Source organism: Hypanus sabinus, chromosome 10 (assembly GCF_030144855.1).
Source record: "Hypanus sabinus isolate sHypSab1 chromosome 10, sHypSab1.hap1, whole genome shotgun sequence".
In the NCBI taxonomy this organism is placed as follows: Eukaryota; Metazoa; Chordata; class Chondrichthyes; order Myliobatiformes; family Dasyatidae; genus Hypanus; species Hypanus sabinus.
Genome location: NC_082715.1, coordinates 76,379,279 through 76,406,250, shown reverse-complemented (window position 1 = coordinate 76,406,250; position 26,972 = coordinate 76,379,279). Strand labels below are relative to the sequence as shown.

Sequence of the window (26,972 nt, the reverse complement as noted above, 5' to 3'; positions counted from 1 at the left end):
CCAACCTGAGAAAAAAAGTTGACGTTTTGGGCCAAGAAGTGGTTGGGGGGGGGGGGGGGAATATCAGTATCCCATCATTCAGTATTCACTCTGTCCACCGTTGCTGCCACAGCTGCTGTTCAGGCTTTTGCTTTGAAATATAGCCCTGCCAATTTTTTTCTGATTGTGCTACTGACTTTAGTTCTGATAACACTGCCAACTTTAAATTTGAAATTCAGTGGAATCATGTGAGGACAACCATTTTGAGTTTTGGTGGAGTTTCTGAGTCAGACTGAAGCACATTTATACAATCTTATGTTGTCTTTCCCTTATTTGCGCCATCGCAAATCATCATCTTTTTATTCTTACTCAATTGTATGTGTGCCTGCTGCCCAAATAAAGTATGTGGAGCTTGGACACTATATATGGACTCCCATGTTCAGCTGAGTGGAGTTTGGCTTACTGCTGAATAATGTATTTCCTACTTCACCCAGAAGGAGAACAGTCCAGCTGCAGTGACTAGGGTACACACCGTAGTGTAGCAGTTGGCAGAATACTTTATAGCACCAGCTGCAAGATTGGGTTTCAATTCCTGTCACTGTCTATAAGCACCTTGTAAGTTCTCCCCGTGACATCTGGGTTTCCTCTGGGTGCTCTGGTTTCCTCCCATGTTCCAAAGAGACTTATAAGTTAGGGTTAGTAAATTGTGGGCATACTATGTTGGTGCTGAAAGCATGGCAGCACTTCCAGGCTGTCCCCAGCACAATCCTTGGACTGTGTTGGCTGTTTACGTAAATGATGCATTTCACTGTATGTTTCGATGTTTTGATGTACATGTGACAAATAAAAAGCTAAGCTAATCCAAGTGTCATGCTTACATGATACTTCCCAAACTTGCAAAGACCAGCAAATATCCCTCAAATCACACTCATCCCATCTAGAACATACTTCACTGTCCCCTTACCATCATCATCAGATAAATCAGGAAGTTCTCACCTATTAGCACTATAACAAAATCTTTACCATTAGCTCAGAAGGTAGAATGTAGGTGTTAATACGTAGCTATCTCACCAGTTTAGGACATCCAAAGGTAGTTTTGAGTCCAAAACTAAGGGGCATAAGTTTAGGGAGAGAGGAAAGATTTAAAAGGGGACAATAGAGAAAAATTTAGAAGGTACCTGAGGGGCAACTTCTCATGCAGATGGTGAGTACACGGAATGAGCTGCCAGAGGAAGTGGTTGTGGCTGGTACAATAGTATCATTTAAGGATAGGAGTATGGAGGGGTGGGGCTTAGAGATCTATCAGCCAAACAGAGGAAATTGGGACAAGCTGGGAAGGCAAGATGGTCAGCGTGGACTTGTTGGACTGAAGGGCCTGTATTTGTTCTGTGTTCCTTTGACTATGACCAGAGAGATCTGAGGAAGCTCATCAGCTTCTTTCCTTCTAAAATCAGTTTTTTGTGAACCAATGAACACAACCTCACTGTTTTTACTCTTTTCGTATGACTTAATTTAAAATATATACAGTATTTTTATCGTACTTTATAGTTTTTTAATGTATTGCACTATATTGCTGCCCAAAGCAACAAATTTCACAACGCAAATTTGTGATAATAAACCTAAATGAGATCACTCCATCAGCAAGCTTGCTCTTTCTTTTAGACTTAATTCCAAAATATTCTTAAACCATGCACTGCCCAGACTCACAAATACAGAACTGGTTCCTGAACTAGGCATTCAATGGTCACTTTATGAGGAACACCCGCTCGTTATTGCAAATATCTAATCAGCCAATCATGTAGCAGCAACTCAATGCATGTTGTTCAGACCAAATATCAAAATGAGGAAGAAATGTGATCAAAGTGACTAACTGTGGAATGATTGTTGGTTCCAGATGGAGTGGTTTGAGCGTCTCAGAGACTGCCTTTGTCCTGAGAATTTTATGCACAACCTTCTCTAGAGTTTATAGGGAATGGAGCGAAAAAAAATCAAAAAAAAAAAAATCCAGTGAGTGATAGTTCTATGGGTGAAAATGCCTTGTTAAAAGGTGAGGTCAGGAGAGAATGGTCAAACAGGTTCAAGCTGACAGGAAAGCAACTCCAACTCAAGTAACAACACACACAAAATGCTGGTGGAACACAGCAGGCCAGGCAGCATCTATAAGGAGAAGCACTGTTGATGTTTCGGGCCAAGATCCTTCGTCAGGAATGATGCATTACAACAGAATAGCATCTCTAAATGCACAACATGTCAACCCTTAGACTGGATGGGCTACAGCAGCAAAGGTCCATGAACAGGAGATACCTAATAAAGTGGCCACTGTGTAAGTTGTACCACTCTACGCTGAATTCACAGCCAAACAGTAAAGGCAGATGGAAACTCTCTGTGACACTCAAGCCTAAAACACTTTAGCAGTCATTCTGAGGGTAATAAACACAAAATTCTGGAGGAACTCAGCAGGTTAGGCAGCATCTGAGGAGGAATAAACAGTTGACATTTCAGGTCGAGACCCTTCATCAGGACAATGATACCTTACCTCTGTGGTGAACAGAAGGTTGCAGAATGACTTGGATTGTTTCTTCCATTCTGCCGTTGCTGTTTCCCTGATTTCCTCTGTTGACTGTTGTTGCCTTGCAGCTTCGTGTTTTCAGGCCCAGATTCTAGTGGTAGCATAACTACAGAGAAAAGGTTAGAATTTGAGAGAGAAATTTTCAGTGGGAAAAGGTGACAACTGAACATACACTCAGTGGCCACTTTATCAGGAACACAAGTGTACCTCTTCATTGATGCAAATATCTAATTCACTAATCGTGACAGCAACTCAATGCATAAAATATCAGACAGGGGAAGAAATGTGATCAAAGTGACTGTCTGCAGATTGATTGTTTGTGCCAGATGGGGTTGATTTGAGTCTCTCAAAAACTGCTGTTCTTCTGGGATTTTCACACACAACAGCCTTGAGAGTTTACAGAAAATGGTGCTAAAAACAAAAAAAAACATCCAGAGTGCGGCAGTTCTGTGGGCAAAAATGCCTTGTTAATGAGAGAGGTCAGAGGAGAATGGCCTGACTGGTTTAAGCTAACTGGAAGGCAAATAACCATGTGTTACAACAGTGGTGTGCAGAAAAATCAGAATCAGTATCATGTTGTGAAACCTGCTGTTTTGCAGTAGGAGTACATAATAAAAATGATAAATTACAATATCAGATACACACACACACACGCACGGCGGGGTGGAGATACTACGTCTTTACCAAAGGAGGTGTAAAGTGCTTCTTCCCTCCACCAGCCAAGCAGGTCACCCTTGGGCAAGGTGTAGCACCTGCTTAACCATCCCGATGAGGGTGACATGAAGCCATGGGAGCAGGTGCATGACCTGGTTACGTGACCACTGACACCAGGTAGGCAATCTCTGAGGAGTTTTGATAATGGCTGGGGTCATCTATCTTGTGAAGACACTGCCCAGAAGAAGGCAAGGACAAACTACTTCTGTAGAAAAGATTGCGAAGAACAATCATGGTCATCAAAAGACCATGATCACCTAGATCATAGTGAAATGGCATATAAAGAACAAATGATACTGTATACAAATTATATTAAATAAGTCATGTAAGAAGAGAGCAAAAAATAACAAGGTAGTGTTCAGGGATTTATTGTCTGTTCAGAAATCTAGTTGCAGAGGGGAAGAAGCTGTTCCTAAAGCATTGTGTGTTCAATCTCCTATACTTCCTCCTTGATGGTAGCAATGAGAAAAAGGTATATCCTGGATGATGAGGATCCTTAATACCGGATGCCACCTTTTGAAAATGTCCTCGATGCTGGGGAGGCCAATGCCCACATTGGAGTGGGCTGAGCTTGCAACTTTCTGCAGCCTTTTCCGATCCTGTGCAGTGATACCTCCATACCAGACAGTGATGCAACCAGTCAGAATCCTCTCCATGGTACATCTATAAAAATTTGCAAGAGCCTTTAGTGACATACCAAGTCTCCTGACACTCCTAATGAAATATAGCTGCTGTCATGCTTACTTTGTAACTGCATCAATATGTTGGGCCCAGGATATGCCTTCAGAGATGTTGACACCCAGGAACTTGTAACTGCTCATCCTTTCCACTTCTGATTTCTCGATGGGGACTGGTGTGTGTTCCTTTGACGTTCCTTCCTCAAGTCAACAATCAAATCCTTTGTCTTACTGACAATGACATTGAGTGTAAGGTTGTTGTTGCATCATCACTCAACCAGCAGATCCATCTCACTATGTCTGCTTCCTTGTCACCATCTGAAATTCTGCCAACAATAGTTATGTCATCAGCAAATTTACAGATGATGTTTGAGCTGTGCCTAGCCACACATCATGGGTGTAGTTGCAGAGGGAGCTATAGAGGCTCAGGTTTTCAAATTTGTTGGGCCACTCTGAACCACCACCGTATCAAAACTTGAAGTAGATGGTCTACAGCACCAGAAGACCACAAATATACACTTCAGTGGCCACTTTATTAGATACTTCCTGTACCTAAAAAATGGTTCTTGTGTATCTAACTGGTCAATGCACCCCACACCAGACGCGCCATAAGATGCAGGAGCAGAATTATGCCACTCGGCCCATTGAATCTGCTCTGCCATTCCATCATGGCTGATTTATTATTCTTCTCAACCCCATTCTCCTGCTTTCTCCCTGTAACCTTTGATGCTGTTACTAATCAAGAATCTGTCAACCTCCACTTTAAATATAGCCAATGACTTGGCAGCCGCTTGTGGCAATGAATTCCACAGATTCACCACCTTCGGGTTGAAGAACTCCTCCTCATCTTTGTTCTAAATGGATGTGCTTCTATTCTGAGGTTGTGCCCTCTGGTCCTAGACTTCCTCACTACAGGAAACATCCTCTCCACATCCAATCTATCTGGGCCTTTCAATATTCAATAGGTTTCAAAGAGATCCCCCCTCCTTTTTCTAAACTCCAGTGAGTACAGACCCCGTTCTTCATATATTAATCCTTTCATTCCCAGAAACATTTTTGTGAATCTCATATGGACCCTCTCCAATGACATCACATCCTTTTTTTAGATAAGGGGCCCAAACTGTTCACAATACTGCAAGTGCAGTCTGACCAATGTCTTACAAAGCCTCAGCATTACATCCTTTTTTAAATTTTCTAGATCTCTTGAAATAAATGCCAAATCTGCATTTGCTTCCTTGCTTTCGATTGAACTAGCAAGTTAAACTTTAGGGAATCCTGCATGAGGACTCCCAAGTGCCTTTGCATCTCAGATTTCTGAATTTTCTCCCCATTTAGAAAATAGTCTATGCTTTATTTCTTCTACCAAAATGCATGATCATACACTTTCCAACACTATATTCCATCTGCCACTTCTTTGCCCATTCTAATCTGTCTAAGTCCTTCTGCCGACATCCTGCTTCCTGAACAGAACTTGCCCCTCTTCAAATCATCTGCAAACCTGGCCCCAAGCAATCAATTCCATCATCCAAAATATTTACACATACTTGAAAAGAAGTGATCCCACCACCACTAATCACAAGCAGCCCACCAGAAAAGGCCTCCTTTATTCCCATTCTTTGCCTCCTGCTAGTCAGGCAATATTCTATCTTTCCTGTGATGCCATGGGCTCATATCTTGTTTAGTAGCCACATGTGTGCCAACTTGTAAAGACCTTGTGAAAGCCCAAGCAAGCAACATCCCAAAGACCCTCCTTTGTCTACCTTGCCTGTGATTTCCTCAATCAATTCCAACAGATTTGTCAGGTAAGATTTTGCCTTAAGGAAACAATGCTGACTCTCCTTTACGTATGAAAATTCATAACACTGAGGTAGGGCGAGACTAGAACTAGATGTCATGGATTATAGATGAAAGGTGAAATGTTTAAGGGGAACTTCTTCACTCAGAGTGTGGTGAAAGGATTAAACAAGCTGCCAGCAGAAGTAGTAGGTGCGGGTTTAATTTCAACATTTAAGAGAAGCATGGATAAGGCACATGGATGGGAAGGGTATGGAGAGGTATTATCCAGGTGAAGGTTGATGGGACTAGGCAGAATAATAGTTTAGTATTGACTAGATGGGCCAATACTTTGCTGCAGTGCTCTATGATTCTGTGACTAATACTTACTTTGGGGTGACACATAGGGTTGTGATCTCAGGGTTGTGAGTAGTGTATGTTACTCATCCTTGGAGTCTCTGGTATTTGAGTTCCAAAGAAGTATAGAATCCTCCTTGTATTTGGTGGAGGCATCTAACTGCACACTTCCCTCATCTTCAATTTCCCTTTTCACTGTTGATCTGAGCTCACCAATGTTCATTCCTCATCTTTGAAGTTAGCTCAACATACATCTTTGTTAATCTCATTCCCAGCTTAAACTTCACTTAACATTGACTATGTTTTCTTACCATTATTAATCTGCCTTTTTCAATCTCTGCATCACTCTTCAATCCAATAATTGTCTCACCTCACCTATCTTCACTCATTGTTTATAAACATAAAGATAGTAAACGTTAATGGTTCCTTAAGGTTGTTATAGCCAGGAATGGTATAGGGGACAAGCTCTCACTACCTATTAAATGCTCCCAATGGCATCTTAAATGGCCTCTGACAACCAAGTCCAGCTCCTGGTCTTCACGTACTAAGCCTAGCAGAACCATTTCTACTGACATGAGAAGAGGCAAAGGCATGTTACTGGTGCCTTAAAACCAGTCGCTTTAGGGAGATGGGGCTTGTTAACTATTGTTGGCAGCTCATCTAAGAGGAGGAAAACTCTGATTTCAAACCTCCGTTGCCTTGTGGCTATACCCACTCATGGGGAAGGCTTTGGGAGTAAACCCCAAGGGAAAAATCTGGAGCTGGAGTCCCTAAGGCAGTCCTACATTGAGTTCAATGTTGACTGGCAACTCCTGCGATGCTGCTGGTGCCTAACTGTGTTGATCTCAGCCATTCCTTCAGGTTCATCAGATGTGTGGAGAGGGGGAGCTTCCTACATGGGCACAGTTTGCTCTCCATGTCGTACTGCCCAGGCTTGTCTATGTGGACAACAGGGACGCAACATCCATGGTCGACCCTGACCGACGAAGGCTATTACATGCCATAAATGAACATTAGCTTTATTTATCACATTAAAACAGTGAAATGTGTTGCTGGGCAGCAAATCAAATCAGTGAGGCAACCCACAAGTACTGGGACACTTCTGGTGCTAACACAACATGCCCACAACTTACTAACCCTAACTCCAAGAGTGTATCTTTGGAAAGTAGAAGCAAACCAGAGCACCTGGAGGAAATCCATGCAGTCACAGGGAGAACATACTGTTACGAAGGTGAAGCAACTCTGAGGGGCTGAAGGGTACAAAGTCACCCCCTCCTTTTTGAGAATTGCAAGATCGCTATTATTTCGGGTCTGAGACCCAGGAAATGAGAGAGAGACACCCAGAATACACAACCAGGTGGAATGTCTCCTGACATAAGCGGAACTAAACCACTGGTTACTGCCATTGTCTCTCGGAGAAGGAATTGTGTATTGAGTACTGTACTATTCATTGAATCTCCTCAGAGGACAACCATAGTGGTCTGGTTGAGGGATTGCATCATCCCAACCTGATTGACATCTGAGACCCCGTGAGTAAGGATAAAAGAGGGTCTGGGGAACAACCCCTTTAGACGCACCAGGAGAAACACTAGGAATCCAGTGACAGCATTTATAGCGAAAGCCAGTGGGGGCTCGTGTGCGTCCTCCCTTGCCAGGGTGGTGGGCTCACCATGGAAGAACGGTTTAGCTAAAGGAGAGGCCACAATTGAACGGCCACGACAACGAGTCACCTGACGGATTGAAATCATAAAGCATGGTTGGCAAAACCCGTAGCAGTAAATGTCCCCATTCTATTTCTCTCGCTCTCCCCAACAATTGCAACACAGCAACAACCAAAAAGACGGCAGCTTGTGTGAACTGCAGTGAACCTTATATTTCCATCGGACAATACATTATACCCTAGACAACAATAGAGCTTATTTCTTATTGATTATTATTATACCCGCACATTTAGGTTTAGTATTGACGACGTATATTATTTGTATATTTGCATTGATATTATTTTTGTGTATTTTTACTAATAAATACTGTTAAAAATAGTATCATCAGACTTCAACGGACGTTTCTATCTTTGCTGGTAAGTCACCCAGTTATGGGGTTCGTAACAGTACAAACTCAGGACTGATAAAGGGTCTCAGGCTGAAACACTGACTCGTTATTCCTTTCCACGGATGCTGCCTGTCCTGTTGAAGAAGGCTGATTTATTAAAATTCTCTTTTGGGTTGTTCAAGCTACTCACAGAAACTATCACAAGCTGCAGAAGAATGTTGTTCTGCTCATGTATGGAACAGGCACACCTTCAGGAACAGTATATACACAGATACACCATCAGAATTTCGATAAGCGTAATCAAAATATTAAAACACAAGCCCGTTCTTTGTAAAAAGATAAGACTCTTAAGCATGCACTTAAGTAAAACACCATTCAAATTTAATTACTACAGAAGTGTTTTTTATATAATATAAGTAAAATCCTTATTTCAGACATTGAAAAATGCTGTCACTGAGTAAGATTTGTGAATGAGATTTAATCACTGCTTGGTCAGTGGGAGTGGTAACGGAAAGGCACTGCCACCTAGTGGTATGATTACAAACGGACAGGTAGTTTTCATTACAAATGCAAATAGAGAAATTTGTACTGGAAACATAAACACAAAGATTATTAAAAAAAACAGGAAATAAGATTATGCATGCAAATGCAAACTTTTTAATAAGATATAAGTGGATCTTTCACTACACCTATGTGGAAATAACATGGGGCAGTATGGTAGGTAGCCTAGCAGTTTGCGTAACACCATTACAGATCTAGTGAACCAGATTCAATTCCTCCAATTTCCTTGTACATTTGAAAAGCATATAGGTTCACAGGTCAGTTAGTTAGTTGGTCACATGGGTGTACATTGAAACATGCAGTGAAATGCATCGTTTGCATCAACGACCAATAGTATGAGGACATGCTGGGGGCATCCTGCAAGTGTCGCAGCATGCCCACAACTCACTGATCTTAATCATACATCATGGAATGTGGGAGGAAACACTAGCACCTGGAGGAAACCCACGTGGTCACCAGGAGAACTCATGAACTCCCCTAAGACAGTGGCAGGAATTGGGTAAATCACTCGTGCTGTAAAATGTTGTGCTAACCACTGTGCAACCATGCCACCCTTCACTGTGCTGTATCCCTATATAAAATTTTTAAAAGAATCAAATACATATTAACTATATTAGTTTAACAACTGTCTGATAAAGGGCATCTAATGTAGCTTAGAACATACCTCCGCCCATGGCGCCCTCCTCTGGACAGTCACTTGCCCAGTTCACTGCATTCATTCTTGAACTATTAATTGATTCCAACAGAGATATGAACTCTATAAAGTTCGACTCGTTTGGGATCTGCCCTTCTTTGGCCTCAAGGTCCGACTTTGAGGTGGTTAGTGTTCTTCCCTGATTGTTGGCACTACTTCCAGATGCCCTGCTGAAGACAACATCTGCTCCCCCGTCCATATTAAAGACCCTGATGTGTGCTTTCAGGGAGCCATCAGCTGCCATTTGCTGTTCCTGCTGCCGCTGGTTTTCCATCAGGCAATGCATAACTTTCAAAAATGACTCGGACACTGCTCTTGGCTCACCCTGCCGACATTGGTTCTGGTAGTTGTGATAAATGTGATCTGGGGAGGAGCAAGATCGTGAATTGGTACTAGAAGAGGTATCCATTGAAATGTTGTGATGAGACTGCAGACTTGAGGATCTGCTCAAAGTAGTATGGTCATTTGTGTCCTCATCTTCACTTCTGTTGCCCTTGGACAGTGCTGCAGTGACCCAGTTTGCATTACCAGTACAATGGCTGGAGTCCAAACCAACACTTGTTTGTTTCCGTGATTTCTGCTTATCATACTGGTGAATGGAGAGTGCCTGCCTAACAAAACTCGAAGACTTTGGTCTGACGACAAGATCGGATCTTGATATGTACTTGTTATCAGTTCCTGACACCTGAATCCCTTTACTTACATATAAAAAGGATGACGGCTTTACGTTAGTATTATTAGTAGTGTCAACACTTCTCACAGCCTCGGGTGGCTCCAATCCAATAACTGGATTGTCTAATAAATCAGACTCTTGCCCTTTTGTATCAGGAGTAGAATTATTTTGATTAGTCCTGGTCTCTACATTGCAAATCAAACATGTGGTGGAATCCTTCTCAGGGTAAACTTCCATCTCTTTGTCCTCTGTCAGATTCACCAAAGAACTGCTGTTAGTTGGAAGTTCTTTATGTTCAGATACTTCCTGATTTTCTTGCTCTGTGAGATCAGTACCCAATTCACCTGCAGGCTGTAGATCCCCATTGTCAATCTGACCAGCAATATTCCCTTGGGTTTTATTACACAGACTGGCACATTTCTCAAAGGACTCATTTTCACCGATAACACTACTCACACTGTACATTGGTTCCAGTTCAGAGTTACCACTGTTGATCACTATCAAGTTGCATGTAGTATCCAGTACATCAGAACATTGATGGCTCTGGTTTAATTTAGTTATGAACGGTCCTGCAGACTCTTGCTGCTTTGGAAGATGGAGCATAGTGTTCACCTCGGTGAAAGCTGTCCTGGAGTCACCTGGAACTGCACAAATCTGAGATGAGTCGGGTTTCTTAGCATTTTCTATAAGTGGACCGTCAGCTGACTGGCCTGGCAGAACAGATGGTGTAAGGAGCAAAGGTGACTCTTCAAAGTTGCCTGATTCACAACGTCCTTGTCCAGTGGGTTCTACATCTGGAGATATCGACTGATGGAAACATACTGGGGAATCGTAAGGCATCAGTGGGGTTGCTTTGTTCAGCATGTGATCTGCAGAGAACACAATTTATTTTTAACACACTAGGTCAGACTGATTTTCAACCCAGGACACATGAACAGATTAATCTAACAAAACAATCTGCACATGCATCTACATTGCATTTCAAATTGTATAATTATTCCCATGTTCATAATAGGATGGCACAGAAGTGTAGCAGTTAGCATAACATTATTACAGTGCCTGCATCCGGATTCAATTGTTAACACCATCTATACAGAGCTTATGATTCTCCCTGTGACCACAGGGGTTTCTTCCAGGTCCTCCAGTTTCCTCCCAAAGTCCAAAGACACAAGGGTTAATAGATTAATTATACACAAGTGTAATTGAGCAGCATGGGCTCACTAGGTTGGAAAGGTCTATTACTCTGCTCTATCTCTAATTAAACAGAAAAATAATCTATTTTGATAGAGAAAAGATAATCTTAATAAATAAATTTAACAGTAAAAAGGAGTTTAAGTTAAACCTAGCACAAAAAGGGGATACATTTGTAAAGGGTTGTGGGTTTATTTTAATTGGGAGGTGATTTTAATTTGGCGATGCCTCAAGTACGTGACATCCATCATTAAGGACCCTCACCATCCAGGACATGTTCTCTTCTCATTGCTACCTTTAGGGAGGAGGTTCAGAAGCCCGAAGATATACGCTCAATGTTTCAGGAACAGTTTCTTCCCTTCCATCAGATTTCTGAATGGACTATGAACATTACCTTACTCTTTACACTACTAATTTCATTTTTTAAATACATTTCTTATTATAACTTAATGTTTTTTTTAAAATATAATGCACTGTACTGCTGCCATGAAACAACAGATTTCACTTGGGGGGGTACAGTAGTGCAGTGGTTAGCCTAATGCTATTACAGTGCCAATGACCCGAGTTCAATTTGAATTTGTACGTTCTCCCCATGGGTTTCCTCTAGGTGCTCCGGTTTCCTCCCACATTCCAAAGACATACGAGTTAGTAGGTTAATTTGTCTCATGGGTGCAACTGGCAGGTACAGGCTCATTGGGCCGGAAGGTCCTGTTACCATGCTGTATGTCAGTGATTGAAACCCGATTCTAATTCCGAGTGACATTTATTAGTCATATGGTGAGGGCAAGCAAACATCAAAGATATGGAATGGTGCACACAAGCTATTTTACTGCCCCTCTTAAATTTATATCACATTAGTCATCAACAGTGACAGGAAAGAAAACAATTCTTACCTTTCTTTTCCTTGTCTAAAGTTAATGGAGTTTTGCAAGTGAGTTCATTTGGGGTATCATTATGTTCCTGAGTTGCAGTAAGTCTCCTGAAGTCTTTCTCTAGTATGTACAGTGGGAATAAATATTGCAAGGATTAATACGGCATTTAATCCAAATATCAAGTCACATTGCCTTGGCATGATGAGATCAATATTACTTGTATCACATCTGATAGCTTGTGCTATGTACCCATCAGCTGCTCTGAGAAAAATTTGCCCCTCAGGTCCCCTTTAATTCTTTCCCCACTCACCTTCATATCCTCTATTTTTAGCCTCTTCTACCCTTAGAAAATGACTGTGACCATTCATCTGACCAACACATCTTGTAGTCTTACGAACATCTGTAAAGTCACCCCTCAGCCTCCTACATTCAAGGAAAAAAGTCCCAGCCCATCCAGCCTCTTCATATAACTCAAGCCCTCCAGTTCTGATTGCATCCTCAGATAATTTCTTCATTGTTTCCATCTTAATGGTTCCATCCTAATTCCTATGGCTGGGCAACCAGAACTGCACACAATATGTTGGAGGAACTCGGCAAGTCAGGCAGCATCTATGGAAAGGAATAAGTAGTTGATATTTTGGACTGAGACCCTTCATCAGGACTGGAAAGGAAGGGGGAAGCCAGAATAAGAAGGAGGGGGAAGGGGAAGGAGTACAATCTGACAGGTGACAGGTGAGGGGGAAAGTGCAAGGATGAGATGAGAAGCTGGGAGGTGATAGGTAAAAGAGGTAGAGGGTTGACGGAGGAGGAATCTGATAGGAGATGAGAGTGGACCTTGGAAGAATGGAAAGGAGGAGGAGCATCAGAGTGTGGTGATGGGAAGGTGAGGAGAAGAGAAGGGGTAGCAGGGGAGCCAGATTGAGGAGTGGAAAAAAAAGTAAAGTACAATATTCCAAATGTGATCTTGCTAATGTCTTGTATAGTTGCATTATGACATCCCAATTTTTGTATTCAATAGCCTGACTAATAAAGCCAAGCATGTCAAATAGCTTTTTTAATACCCTGTCTACCTGTGTCACTACTTTCAGGGAACAATATACTCTCCTACACTCTCCTAACCATGCCATTTACTGTGCAAATCCTGTCCTGGTTTAACTAACCAAAATGCAATACTTTGCACTTGTCAGTCAAATTCCATCTGCCACACCTTGGTCTACTTCCCCAGTCCATTTAGATCCTATTGTAACCTTAGATAACTTTCTTCACAGCCCACAGAACTACCAATTTACAACACTGTAATTTATATTAATGATTTGAATGACAATCAACAGTGATCCCTTTGGAACACCATTAGCCACAGGACTCCAATTTGAACCTTTCACAACCACCCCTGTATCCTTCCCACAAGTCAACTTGTACCATTTAGTTACCTCACCTGCATCCCAGGTGACCTAACGTTCTAGACTAACCCACTATGTGGGATCTTGGCAAAGGCCTTGCTGAAGTCCATGGCGACAATGTCTACCGCCTTGCCCTCATCAATCATTCTCTTCAACATACAATCACAAACTGAAAAGGAACCAACGCAAATCCCTGTGGTACATCAGTGGACAGATATATCCAAACAATAAGACATCCTTCCACAACTTGCCTCCACATCTTATTACCAAGCTAATTATAGATTGTATCAGCTAGCTTGCCTTGGAACCAATATGCTTTAACTTTCTGGATCAGTCTATCAAAAGTTTTTCAGTATTGATTTGAATTGATTCTATTGTATTTCTTTATTCTACTGTGAATGCCTGCAAGGAAATTATTCTTACAGTTGTATATGTTAACATACACATACTTCGTTAATAAATTTACTTTGAACTTTTTAAAACATTGAAACAGGATATTGTCAAGTGTCCACACAGTCATCTACTACTTTGCCTTCATCAACTTCCCTTGTTAAGCCTCCAAAAACTCAACTAAATTAGCGAGAAAGGACTTCCATCATGCCGACAATCATGAATCAGCTACTGCCCTTCCAAATATCCATAAATCCTGTCCCTTAGAAATGTTTCCAATGAATTCTCTACCACTGAAATAAAACATAAGGAGAGAAGAATAAAGAGATATAGAAACCACTGCAGAAGGGAATGTACCTTTGAGTTCTTCTGCATCTTTCGGATTTGTTGGTAGATCCTATTTGGAACACAGAAAAACGTCAGTAAAACAATGAGAAAGTGTTGAGAAAAACAATGTTTATAGTGTAAACATAAGAGATTCTGCAGATACTGAAAATGCAGACTAAGAGACACAAAATTTTGGAGGAACTCAAAGTTGGGCAGCATACATGGAGAGTTTATTTCTCCACAAATGCTGTCTGACCTGCTGAGTTCCTCCAGCATTTTGTGAATGTTTACAGTGTGACCCAAACATCTGCCAATGTTTACAAATATAATCATGTTTTATGATAAATCAAACTTTTTACTTATTCTTAGTCCAGCTTCTCTGCTAATTTGAAGCATTACAGTACTGTATGACATTAGTGCAAATCTTTTAAAGGTGTTCTTGCTTGAATTGGACATAAACTTTCTCTAAACTTACTCTCAAAACATCAACTGCATCAATGAAGGTTGTGTGAAATTGAAGACTACTTAAAATATTTACTGCATCATCAGTACTACAGAACAAACAACTCCTGTTAAAGCATTAACAACGATCCATAAGGACAGGCGCTGAAGACGAACAATAGCAATCTCCATTGTCAAGGACCAAAGTTGGTGGGGGCTGAATAGGGGGAAAAGGAAGGGATTTATTTAGTGTTGTTCTGTCTGTCTTGTTTTCTGTTAGCTGCACGATGTTCTGCTGAATATTGTGGGCATAGTACGTTGGCACCACAACTATGGTGACACTGTTCTCAGAACATTCTCAGACTGTTTTGGTTGTTAATGGAAACAACACATTTCACTAATTAATCTTGAATATTCATACATACTTGCAATGAACTTTGATGGAATTCAGCAAATGAGTTTGGTAAGTTATGAAATCTGACCTGAGGAGAAGACGATATTGGAAATACTATTATGAACTGCAGCAACAGGACTCTGTACAGTCAAATCAGACTAAAAAGAATAGAAGTAAAATGTTCTAAATGATGAGCAGTTATAAATTGCACATTTTGAAAGAGCCTGGAGCCCAAGTACTTAGAGAAGTAAAATGTCATAGGTGACAAGTACTGACAGGATAGGTAGAGAAAAACTACTTTTGATGTGTTTCAAAAGTGAAATTAGGAAACACCAAAATTTAGAACTTTCTGCAAACAGAAATTAATGCACTTTTTAAAATTTGGAATCGACAGATGCATGTATGTTTGAAATATAGTCACCATAACAATTCAGATAATATGCAGCCACAATACACATATCAACCAGAAATTCTATAATAGCAATATAATTTGTTTGAATATTGGTTGAAGTATGGATATTAGCAAGCAAGGATAATTCCCCTGTTCTACTTTGAATGATAGTAGGGATTTTTTTTAAAAAATCCAACTAAGGACAGATGAGACCTCAGGTTAATGTCTTTTTTGAAAGATGTCGCCTCCAACAGTGCAGCACTTCTCAGGAATGTCAGTATGGATTATGTGTTCAGCTGTCTAGACTGGGACTTGAATCAACAACATTCTGACTCGAAGGCACACACTGAGCTGTGACTGATTCTGTGAATAGTTCATGCCAGGGTTAAACAAGATTAAAGTACAGCAAGCAAATACACTGGACAACAAAGATTTTGTTTCCTGAATACCTTTGGGTGTATCCTATGGATTTAGAACTGCTAATCATGAAAATCATGTGAAATTTCCCTATCACACATCATTTCTTTGAAATTGCCTATATTCGCTATTTCAATTCTTAATACAAGTCAGAATAACTGATGCCAAGAGTAAGGAAGGCATTTTCGTTGGTCCACAAAACAAACAGGTCATCAATGACAGGCAATTCCATGAACTTCTATTGGGATCGGAGAAAATCACAAGGAAGGCATTCAAGGATGTTGTTGAAAGTTTTCTTGGCAACTACAGAGCACCAAACTAGGTGCAGCTGGTTGACAACATGCTTGAAGCATATAAAACCATGAAGTGCAACATGTCACTAAAGATTCATTTTCTGCATTCCCACTTAGACTTCTTCCCTGCAAATCTTGGCACTGTTAGTAGTAAGAGGTTTCACCAGGACATTGCAGTCATGGAGAAATGGCACCAGGGCAACTGGAATCCATCACTGATGGCTGATTATTGTTGGACACTTCAGCGAGAAACCTCACACACGGAGTACAAATGAAAATCATCAACAAAATATTTTTAGCTTAGTTGGCCTATTGCAAATGAAACACATTATATTCAATAAAAGTTAATTTCTTGTTTCTCCAAATTGCTACGTGACACAAGTAGTCTGAAATTATATTTGTGTTTGGCTTCAAGTGGCCTATCATAAACAAAAACAATTTCTGAGGAAGCAAGTATTGTTGTCCAGTGATATTGCATGAAAATACGTCAGCATAAAATTCATTGCAGTTGTATGCAGCAAAGCAATTAGTTTTACAATCTGTATTGACCCATAACAATACTTACCGAATCGTCACTGACTGCAGGATCAAGCATGGACTGCCAAGAGCTGTGGAGGACTGGTGGTGTTGACTTATTCTTACTGAATTCAGTCAGTTGGATATCTTGCACATGATACCTGCGACTTCAGCAAGACATCAGTCATAAAGAAAAAGCCACAAACGGCAGTCACACATCAAAACAATTAGCAGCAGGAATTGTGACAGCACAAGCTAGGGTTTTGACAGTACTTAAAAGTGCTGGATATAGCCCAGTCCATCATGGGTAAAGCCCTTCCCACCACTGAGCATATCTACAAGGAGTACTCTTGTAGGAAAGCAACATTCTTCATCAAGGACCCCCACCATCCCAGGTCATGTTCTCTTCTCGCTACTGCCATCAGGAAGGAGGTATAGGAGCCTCAGGTCCCACACCAACAGGTTCAGGAACAGTTATTACCCCTCAACCATTAGGCTCTTGAACCAGAGGGGATAACTTCATGAACCCCAGACTTATCCCACAACCTATGGACTAATTTTCAAGGTCACTTCTACTCACATTCTTGATATTATTTATTTATTATTATTACAGTGTATCCAGTTAATTGGGCCATTGGTTAATCAGGGCAGCCACTTATTTGGGACAACTCTTAAAGAACAAAAACTAATTGGAAAATGGCTGGAATTCCTTTCATTTATTTGGGACACTGTGCTGCTTAATTGGGGTAGCAGACTGCTATCAAGCAGTTTCTAACTAGCTAACATCAGATACATGCACTGTGTGGATGTTAGACACTACAGTTTTTAAAAATAGTGTCAATTGCATGTGCTTCTGTTCAAAACACAGTGATTTTTGTTACTGATAGTTGATGAAAAATAAGCAGTAAGACAACTCAGAACTGTTTTGTTCACTGCAGTTTCCAGCATTCAGACTTGGAGATGACAGAAACAGCCAGGAATGAAAATTAAATGATTTCGCTATTTCAACAAGCTGGAAAATATGAAGAATTTGAAGGTATCAACAATCATCTTGAATGTTACAACAAAAATGAAGATGTGCAGGATGCAATCATTGATAGCATTGTATGAAGGTAGTCCATTATCTACACTAGACGTTTGCACTGATTTTGTGCATTTACAGTCAAAAGAACACACCACTGTACACTGGATGAATTACACCATTATTATGAACTAATATAGTTTTATAGTACTGTATTACTATTGGTGTTCTAATTTGTTCTGTATTTCATTTAAATATATAATTTGTTACTCAGTTAAATGGTAATTGTCTTTATTACACCTTATTAACTATTTCCATGAAACTTCACCTAACTAGGCCAAAATATACTGGTCCCAATGTGTCCCAGTTAACCAGAAACCACTGCATTTTGTTTTTGTTTGCTTTTTGTATTTTCACAGATTTTGCACATTGGTTGTTTGTCTATCTTCGTTGTGTGTGGTTTTTCACTGATTTTATTCTCCTCCTTTGTATTTATTGCAAGAGAAATCTGCAAGAAAATGAATGTCAGGATGACATAGGTACAGTACTGTGCAAAAGTCTTACGTGCATAGCTAGGATGGCTAAGATTTTTGCACAATTCTTTAGTAATTTTATGTATTCTACTGTAGTGCTATCACACAAAAAACAACAAATTTCATGACACGTGATTCCGATATGGGTCTATATTGTGGACTGAGAGAGTGAGAAGCATGTGGGGAGAGGGGTATCATAGTTGGGAAAAGGGGAGAGAGGAAGGGGCAAGAAGTGCCAGAGAGACATACTGTAATGATCAATAAACTAATGGTTTGGAATCAAATGACCTTGTCTGGTGTCTCAGGGCTGGGTGTGTCTGTACCCATGCCACCTCCCCGCCCCAGCACTCCATCTCTGTTATTTCTCATGCACCCAATTTGTGGTGCTCCACCCTGACAAATATATATGCGTGCCTAAGACTTTTGTACAGTACTGTTCTTTGGTATAAATTTACTTTGAACTACAACAGATCTCAACAGTCCTTCACAACATAGGAAGACACTTGTACAGAAAATCCCCGGGTTATGAACGAGATCCATTCCTAAGTCTGTCTTTAAGTCGCATTTGTAGGTGTCGGGACAGGTACATATGGTTCTTATTTAGTGTCAATTAGTCAAATGTTTGTCTTTCTTGCGCTAAAGTAAGGCGAATAGGCATATTACACTGATTTTGATCGTCTAACCAAATTATCAATATCCTTTCCATTTCAATAATTAAACCACTGCATTGCTTAGTAATAACTGTAGTTTTCATCGGGGCAGGGCCTTTCACATGCTCCATTATTCTCATTTTATCCTTTAAAATTGTTCAGATCATTGACTAACTGTATCCTAATGCTTTTCCAATGACTGACAGCGTTTCACTTCTTTCTGATCACTATTATTTCCACTTTATTTTCAATCATGATCATTTTCCTTTTCTTTGATGCATCACCAGCACTTGCATCAGATTTATGCTTTGGAGGCATGGTTACAAGGGTAAATAAGAGAAAAATTTAAGCCAAATACAGAGTTACACGCTCAACAAAGTGTTAATGGCAACGTGATCCGACTTAAAACAACAGACAGCATTCTCCTTCCACGAGCCGACAAACCGCTGAAGCCATGCAATGTTTTCAAATTTTTAATAGGCTTTATGGGAGTCCGTTCGTAAGTACGAGTTGTCTATAAATCTGACATTCTTAACTCGGGGACTTACTGTACTGAATTGCGCTGGTAGTGTAGTTTCTTTTAAACAAAATAAACTTTATCCAAAATTTTTAAAATTACAAGAATAAATAGTGCAACGCCTTCTCATTCTTTACATTCATTTTTTGCGGCAGTAGAAAGAAAACATAAATGCACACACACACACACACACACACACACAAAATTAGTGCAAAAAGAATACAAAGTAAAAGAAAAAAGTAGTGAGGTAGTGTACATGGGTCATTGTCCATTCAGAAATCTGAAGTGGTGGGGAAGAAGCTGTTCCTAAAACATTGCACGTGGTCCTCCCTTATCAAGCCCTTGGTTGGCAGTGTAGTTCATATTGACAAGTTCTAACGATCAGGAATGCACAGAAAAGCTGATCATCAGAAGCAGATTCAAAAGAAATAAAAAGCAGCATTTTAGTAGCATCGTTCACAGTCTCTGGTTTTTCCAGAACAATTTAGAGCCTATGAAGTCTGTTTATGCACAGTCACTGATTTAGTGCAGGAAATGCAGCAACCAATTTTCAAATTCCTACAAACCACAATGTGACAACAACCATATAACCTCAATATTTGTCAACATTTGAGCTTCATTTTCTTGTGGGCATTTACTGTAAATACAAAGACACATAATAGAATCAATGAAAAACCCCACACAACAGAGACAGACAAATGATGACTGGGATCTGCAAGTGAAGAAACCGAGGATCCAGTTGCTCAAGGAGGTATTGAGACCTAGGTCTTGGAGCCGATTAATCACTTTTGAGAGTGTGATCGTGTTGAATAGAGCTGCAGTAAATGAAAAGCATCCTGATGTATACATCTTCACTGTCCAGATGTTCTAGGGTTGACTGAAGAACCAATGAAATGGCACCTGCTGTTGACCTGTTGCAACAGAATGCAAATTGGAGTGGATCCAAGTCGTTCCTCAGGCAGAAGTTTATGTGCTCCACCACCAATCTCTCAAAGCACTTCCTCACAATAGATGTAAGTGCTCCTGGATGATAGTCATTGAGGCTATAGGCTTGATAAACATTGCCCAGGGCACCATGCTACAGTTCAGAACACAATGGGATTTTTTGTATCTACCGGAGAATGCTGAAGGTGCCTGAACCATATCGTGAGAATGTGGCAAGTGTATTTGCACCGACTGATTGTGCAGAGTTGTTTGGGCCTCCTACACATGCAGGGCTCTCCCTTTTTGCATGGGCTTTCAAGTGTGTATGATCCTCGTCTTTGCGGGTGCACTCCAATACTATGTTGCCCCGTGTACACCATTACTCACATGAATCAGTAAGAATATTTAATCACATTACTCTGTTGTCATTCTTACTCCACGCATACATAACAGGGCCTATTTAGTGGATTTCCTAAAAACATCTCCAATAGTATGTGTTTTTTCCCCCTTATTCATATACTGGAGTGTCACAATTACTTTTGTGTTCAAATCTCTGGAATAGAATTCTTAACCTTCTGACTCAGTGGTAACGATCCATAATTCCGAAACTTAGTACATTCTTAAAAAAATGGATAAAATTGTGGAAAAGTTAAATGAACACCATTTAGTGCAAAGTCAAAGTAAAATCTATTATCACAGTATGCATATGTTACATAGCACTTTAGGGAGCATCTATGGAGGGGAATGAACAGTTGACAATTTGAGCCAAGCCCCTTCATCCAATGAAAGGTGTTGGTCCAAAACACTGACTGTTTATTTCCCTCCAAAGATACTGCAAGTGCGGATGTAAGGATTGTGTTTTCAAAGCCCTGGAGAGGTCCTTAAAACCACAGCCTTCAGAGTAGAAGCAGAGGTGTTACCACCGAGGCACAGCTGGCGCTACAAAACAAAATTAAGATTATTCATAACCTTGTAGATACAAGAGCATTTCCATGTACGTTTCTTTAAGGTTGGCTAGATACTGTTATTCACTTACCCAGGACTAACAGAAAGCATCAATTCTGATTCATCATTGTGCTCTACTCCAGATTCAGTCTTAGCCTTTGTGAAAGACGTAGCCTGGGTACTCTGATGTATTATTTCTCCGTCTTCAAACATAAGGTGAAGTCGATAATTAATTGTCTTTATCACAGTAAAAAGGAGAGCTATCAAACCACAGTAAATTCCAAGAGCGACTTTGCTAGGCGATGCAGCCTGCAAAACAAATCAGAAAGAGTCAGCTAACAGGAGCTTCATTATCTTTTAAGGACTGGAAGAGTCAGCTTACAGAGGGGAGATAGAGAGGCTTGTGAAATTGTGCGAGAACAACAACCTGAGTCTCCACGTAGACAAAAGAGATCACTGTGGACTTCAGGAAGTCACAGTCTGATTCCTTGCAGCTCCCATACCACACAATGTCATTCAGTGCCTTTGCACCAATGGCTCTGCCGTGGAGAGAGTGAAAAGCACAAAGTTCCTTGGGGTGCACATACACTTTCTGAGGAGGATAAAGCATGCAAGGCCCCCATGCTAACACCTTTCTATAGGACACCATCAAGAGTGTCCTGTCTGGCTGCATTATTGTGTGGCAAGGCATCAGACTGCAAGACCCTACAGAGGATAGTAAACACCACTGAGAGGATCACTGGGGTCTCTCCTCCATTTGTGACACTTACCCGGAGTGCTGAATACAAAGAGCTCGAAGCATTGTTGAAAATCCTTACCACCCATCACACAATCTCTTTGACCCACTAGCATCAGGAAAAAGGTACAAGAGCATCAAGACTAGGACTGCCAGATTGAGTGAAAGCTTCTTCCCTCAGGCAATTGAATAGCCTGCCATCACTGAAGTCTCATCACTAGGACAGCAAGCTGTTTACAGCTAATTACACAGTACTGTACTGTACTGCAGACTACATGTACTTCAAATTATATTTTATTATCTTATTTGTGGTAATATTTTGTTTAATGTGCTGTGTGTGCAACATGGTTTGGGGGAACATTGCTTCATTTGGTTGTATATATGTACAGTCAGATGACAATAAACTTTAACTTGAAATTATATCACTTCTGGTTCTTTTGTCAATCACCTTTAATCTGGTTGCTGAATACAATCCTTCATGATTGCACTGCTGAACAGTGAAGAAACTCATTTTTTTGGGAATACTGTTAATATCTATTATTCTTTGTATAGCTGAAGTACTGAACAGGCTCCTTCTACCTGAGACCTGGAGGTGCTTTTGTTGATACTGGGCTGTTGACTTGCTGAGAGATCAGGATCCAGCACTTCTCAACATTAAGTGACCTGTCCTCTCAGCTTCATGGCAAAATGCAGAATGATCAAAAGGAGAGCATGAGATGTCAGCTACTGCACTTACTTTGTTCCTGTGTACAGTCACTCTTGCTTTTTCAAACACAGAGATAAAGCATAGCAAACTGTGAAAGAAGGGCCAGGATAGAAAAATCAGAGTTACTTGGATGAAAATTTTGCTTTGGGTGATACTGAATCTGTGTTGTCACAAACAACCCTAATCAAATTCACACCAGTAAGTCCCTCTGGAAAAGTTCCCTCAGTGCTGTCCACTCCATCATAATCAGATTATTCTAACTCCCCGCTCTAAATACTTCATGGACACAAAGAAACTTCATTCTGACATACACTTTTGCAGTCCCTGTCCCTCACTGTCCCAACCCTCGACCCCTCTGCTCCCCATCTCCCTCACAATCCCTTCCCCCTTAACAAACAAAAGGTAGTGGATACAGCCCAGTCCATCACCGGTAAAGCCCTCCCCACCGATGCACTGTTGCAGGAAAGCAGCATTCATTATCAAGGACAGCCACCATTCAGGCCATTTTCTCTTCTCGCTGTTGCCACCCAGAAGGAGATACAGGAGTCTCAGGATCCACACTAGCAAGTTCAGGAACAGTTATTAACCCTCAAACATCAGGCTCTTGATCCAGGGGGATAACTTCACTCACCCCAACACTGAACTGTTCCCACAATCTATGGTCTCACTTCCAAGGACTTTTCATATCATGTTCTCGATATTTATTGCTTATTTATTACGACTTTTTTTTTTGCTTCTTGGCATTTACTATGAATGCCCACGAGAAAATGAATCTTAGGTTTGTACTTTGTACATGTACTTTGAAAATAAACCTACTCTGAACCCCCTCCCTCAAAGCCAGTGTCAATAACCAGTTTTCATCCTGCTTTCAGTGAATGTGCAACCTGATTCTCATGTTACCTTTCATTTTTTTTTTACAATTTCCAGGCTTTTTCAATTAGAAAAGGTCTTTCTTGGGCCCTTGATCTCACCTTCGAACTCTTTTGGTCACAGCTTTTCCCACTCAGCTCAATTAGTCTGGTCCTTGGATGAAGTTCCAAGTCAATAGGCAACAGAAAATTCAAGCGGAAACCCAGAAACTTCTTCCCCAGGGCAGAAACAGCTAATACAAGGGATATAATTTTAAGGTAATTGAAGGGAAGTATATGGGGTGGGGGGTGATGTTAGAGATAAATCTATTACAGAAAGAATGGTGGTTGCATGGTCTGCTTGTGCTGCCAGGAGTGGTGGTACAGTCAGATACATCAGGAACATTTAAGAAACTCTTATATAGACACATGAATGGTAGAAAAATGGGGAGCTATACAAGAAGGAAGGCTTAGATTGATCTTGGAATAGGGTAAAAGATCATCACTACATCTTGGACCAAAATGACTGTACTGTGCTGTCCTGTTCTATGTTGAAGAGCTTTGCTATCATCTAGAGTTGCCTATTCCTTCAATATTGAGGAGTTACACACGAGTTAATAGAGCAGCAAACCTGGTTCAATATGGTTTTCCTGCACTGTCAGTGTGCAGTTTGTATGCTCAGGCCATCCCCAGCTTATGAATGGGATTCATTTTTACATTCATACACAGATAGAGTAGATGTGGAGAGGATGTTTCCAATATGTAGGGGAGTCAGACAGCACACCCTCAGAATAGAGGAACGCCCCTTTACAACAGAGATGAAGAGGAATTTCTTTAGCCAGAGGATAGTGAATCTACGGAATTCATTGCCACAAATGGCTGTGAAGACCAAGTCATTTTAAGCAGAGGTTAATAGGTTCTTGATTAGTCAGGGAGTCAAAGGTTATGGGGAGAAGTCAGAAGAATGGGGTTTAAAGGGATAACCATTATGGAATGATGGAGCAGACTCAAAGGGCCACATGACTTAATTCTGATCCTATGTCTTATGGTCCACAAGTAAGAAAATACACAAAGTCACTTGATATGGTAACCATACCTCCTCAGTATTTTTATTAATGACATCAAAAGTACATAATTTGGCTAAGAAAGAATAATTACGAAAAGTGGGAACTAGTTCAGCCATTCATAGGAATTAGCCGACTGGTGGTGTAGTGGCAACAGCACTGGACTTTGAGGACTGGCTCCTTGCACGCTTTCCATCTGTGCCAGGATGAGCATTGATTGAGGAACTTTGTCTCATAAAAAACAGACAAATGCTAAAGAAACGAAACAGTTACTACCTGATGTGGAGAGGAACTCAACAACAGCAAATGTATTGGATACTTGATTGTTACGTCTAAAGATAAAGATTAGCTGTATTTGTCACATGTACATTGAAACATACAGTGAAATGCATTATTTGCATGGAGATAAGCCCAGCAGCCAGCAAGTGTCACGATGCTTCTGACGGCAACATAAGAAGTCCACTACTTACTAACCCTAACACATACATCTTTGGAATGTGGGAGAACACTGGAACACCCAGAAGAAACTCATGCGGTCACAGGGAGAACATACTAAAGAACAGTTTTGGCCCGAAACGTCAACTCTTTATTCCTTTTCATTTATGCTGCCTGAGTTGCTGAGTTCTTCCAGCATTTTGTGTGTGTGTTACTATGTGATCCTATTCACCTACACCAACCCTTAGCACATCAAAATGCATGCTTGTAAACATGCAGTGTAGAAGGAATTTGCATAAACATGACAGATTCTGTAAATACCCCTTACTTTATACCTCCTCTCCTCCTTGTCTCTACCATCTTCTGCTTCACTGGCAATGTACCTTCTCTCAGACTTGTCCCCTCACTTAAACATGCATTTTCTTCCTTTAATCCTTTTCCAACTCCAACTGCCTTCTCATTCACAACCAGCTCAGGCCAGAACAGCTCCTCACCCCATATCAGTCTGCTGGCCAAACAGGTGAGGCAACATTTCACCTGTGAGTCTGTTGAGGTCGTCAATTCCATCTGGTATTCCTAATGAGACCTCCTCTACACTGGTGAGACCCAACATAAATTGGGGAGGGGCTGCTTTGTCAAGCACCTCCGCTTCTTCCACTGAAACAAGAATTTCATTGTGGACAACCATTTTAATTCCTATTCTGATGTCATTTCCTAACCTCTGCTTTTGCCATGATGAGACCACTCTCAGGGTAGAGGAGCAACACCTCATATTCTATCTAGGTAGCCTTCAACCTGCTGGCATGAACATCAGTTTCTCCTTCCAGTGATTTTTTCCCTCCTATTCCCCACTCTGGCCTCTTAACTTGCCTATCATCTCCCCTTGTATCTCTCCCTCCTCCCTTTCTCCTATTGTCCACTCTCATTTCCTATCAGATTCCTTCTTCCCCACCTAACTGGCTTCACCAATCACCTTCTAGCTAGTCCTCCTTCCCCTCCCCCAACCTTTTTATTCTGGCACCTTTCCCCTTCATTTCTGGTCCTGAAGAAGGATCTCCGCTTGAAATGTCAACTGTTCATTCATTTGCATAGATGCTGTTTGACCTGCTGAGTTCCTTTAGCATTTTGTGTATGTTAAACTGTCTTCCATGTGTACACTTCTGAACCTGAAGTGGACAGATATCTGGTCCCCACACAGATCACACCCTGATCCATATCTCTGTCCCTGCTCCCAGACATAGTCCCTACACTTCCTCCTAAGCCTGTCCTTACATTTACTCCTGGGTAGCCCCAACACTGCAGCTGTCCCCTGGGCCTACAAATAGGTGACCCATCCCCCTTCATATTACTGTCTCTATATCTGCCCCCTCCCCTCATCCCTCAAGCCAGGACTCTTCCTCAGGCCCCACCCCAAAGTTACCCCGCCCACCTCGGGCTCCGCCCCTCATCTTGGCAGGCACCACCCGTCTCCAGAAGCACACTCTTCGAAACATCAGGCCCGCCCAAGAGTGTCCTCTTCCCAGGTCCCGCCCCTCCTTTGCCCTCAGGCTGCAGCCCTCTCCCTCAGGCCCCGGACACTCACCAGGTGCAGGACGAACGGAGCTCCGAGCAGCGCGATCCATACATACAGGTGGAAGGTATTGGAGAAGCCGCTCTGCTGGGGCTCCAGGTAACAGCCACCGGTCATCGCCGCCCACACGCCCCGCCGGAGTATTACAGCCAATTGCCAGGCCATGGCGGACCCTGTGTTCGCCACTGGCCGGGGACTATAGGGCCGGGCTCCCCAACATCGCCGCCGCTATGTCGCCGGCTCAGTTTCCTTCCCATCATCCTTTATGCTGCAGCGAGGCGGGGTTACTCCCGGTCATCCCGCTGCTGTGGACCCTGGGGCCTGAGATCGGGAGTCTACATGGTT

General features: G+C 41.4%; 1 protein-coding gene and 1 long non-coding RNA gene across 2 annotated transcripts in view; one reads left to right on the top strand and one right to left on the bottom strand.

The window, feature by feature from the left end:
• LOC132400772 (pecanex-like protein 1) overlaps positions 1–26,966 on the bottom strand; it is a 232,878-nt gene extending 205,912 nt beyond the window's left edge. Inside the window, exons 1-7 of the mRNA XM_059982121.1 lie at positions 26,640–26,966; positions 21,360–21,577; positions 16,728–16,845; positions 14,257–14,296; positions 12,131–12,229; positions 9,344–10,915; positions 2,516–2,654 (exon numbers count right to left, since the gene is read on the bottom strand). Coding sequence (XP_059838104.1) covers positions 2,516–2,654; positions 9,344–10,915; positions 12,131–12,229; positions 14,257–14,296; positions 16,728–16,845; positions 21,360–21,577; positions 26,640–26,792 — 2,339 coding nt within the window. The 5' untranslated portion in view covers positions 26,793–26,966. The remainder of the gene's footprint in view (positions 1–2,515; positions 2,655–9,343; positions 10,916–12,130; positions 12,230–14,256; positions 14,297–16,727; positions 16,846–21,359; positions 21,578–26,639) is intronic.
• Positions 26,587–26,972, top strand: part of LOC132400774 (uncharacterized) — a 13,617-nt gene continuing 13,231 nt past the window's right edge. The window contains exon 1 of the long non-coding RNA XR_009514361.1: positions 26,587–26,726. This is a non-coding gene — a long non-coding RNA (uncharacterized LOC132400774). The remainder of the gene's footprint in view (positions 26,727–26,972) is intronic.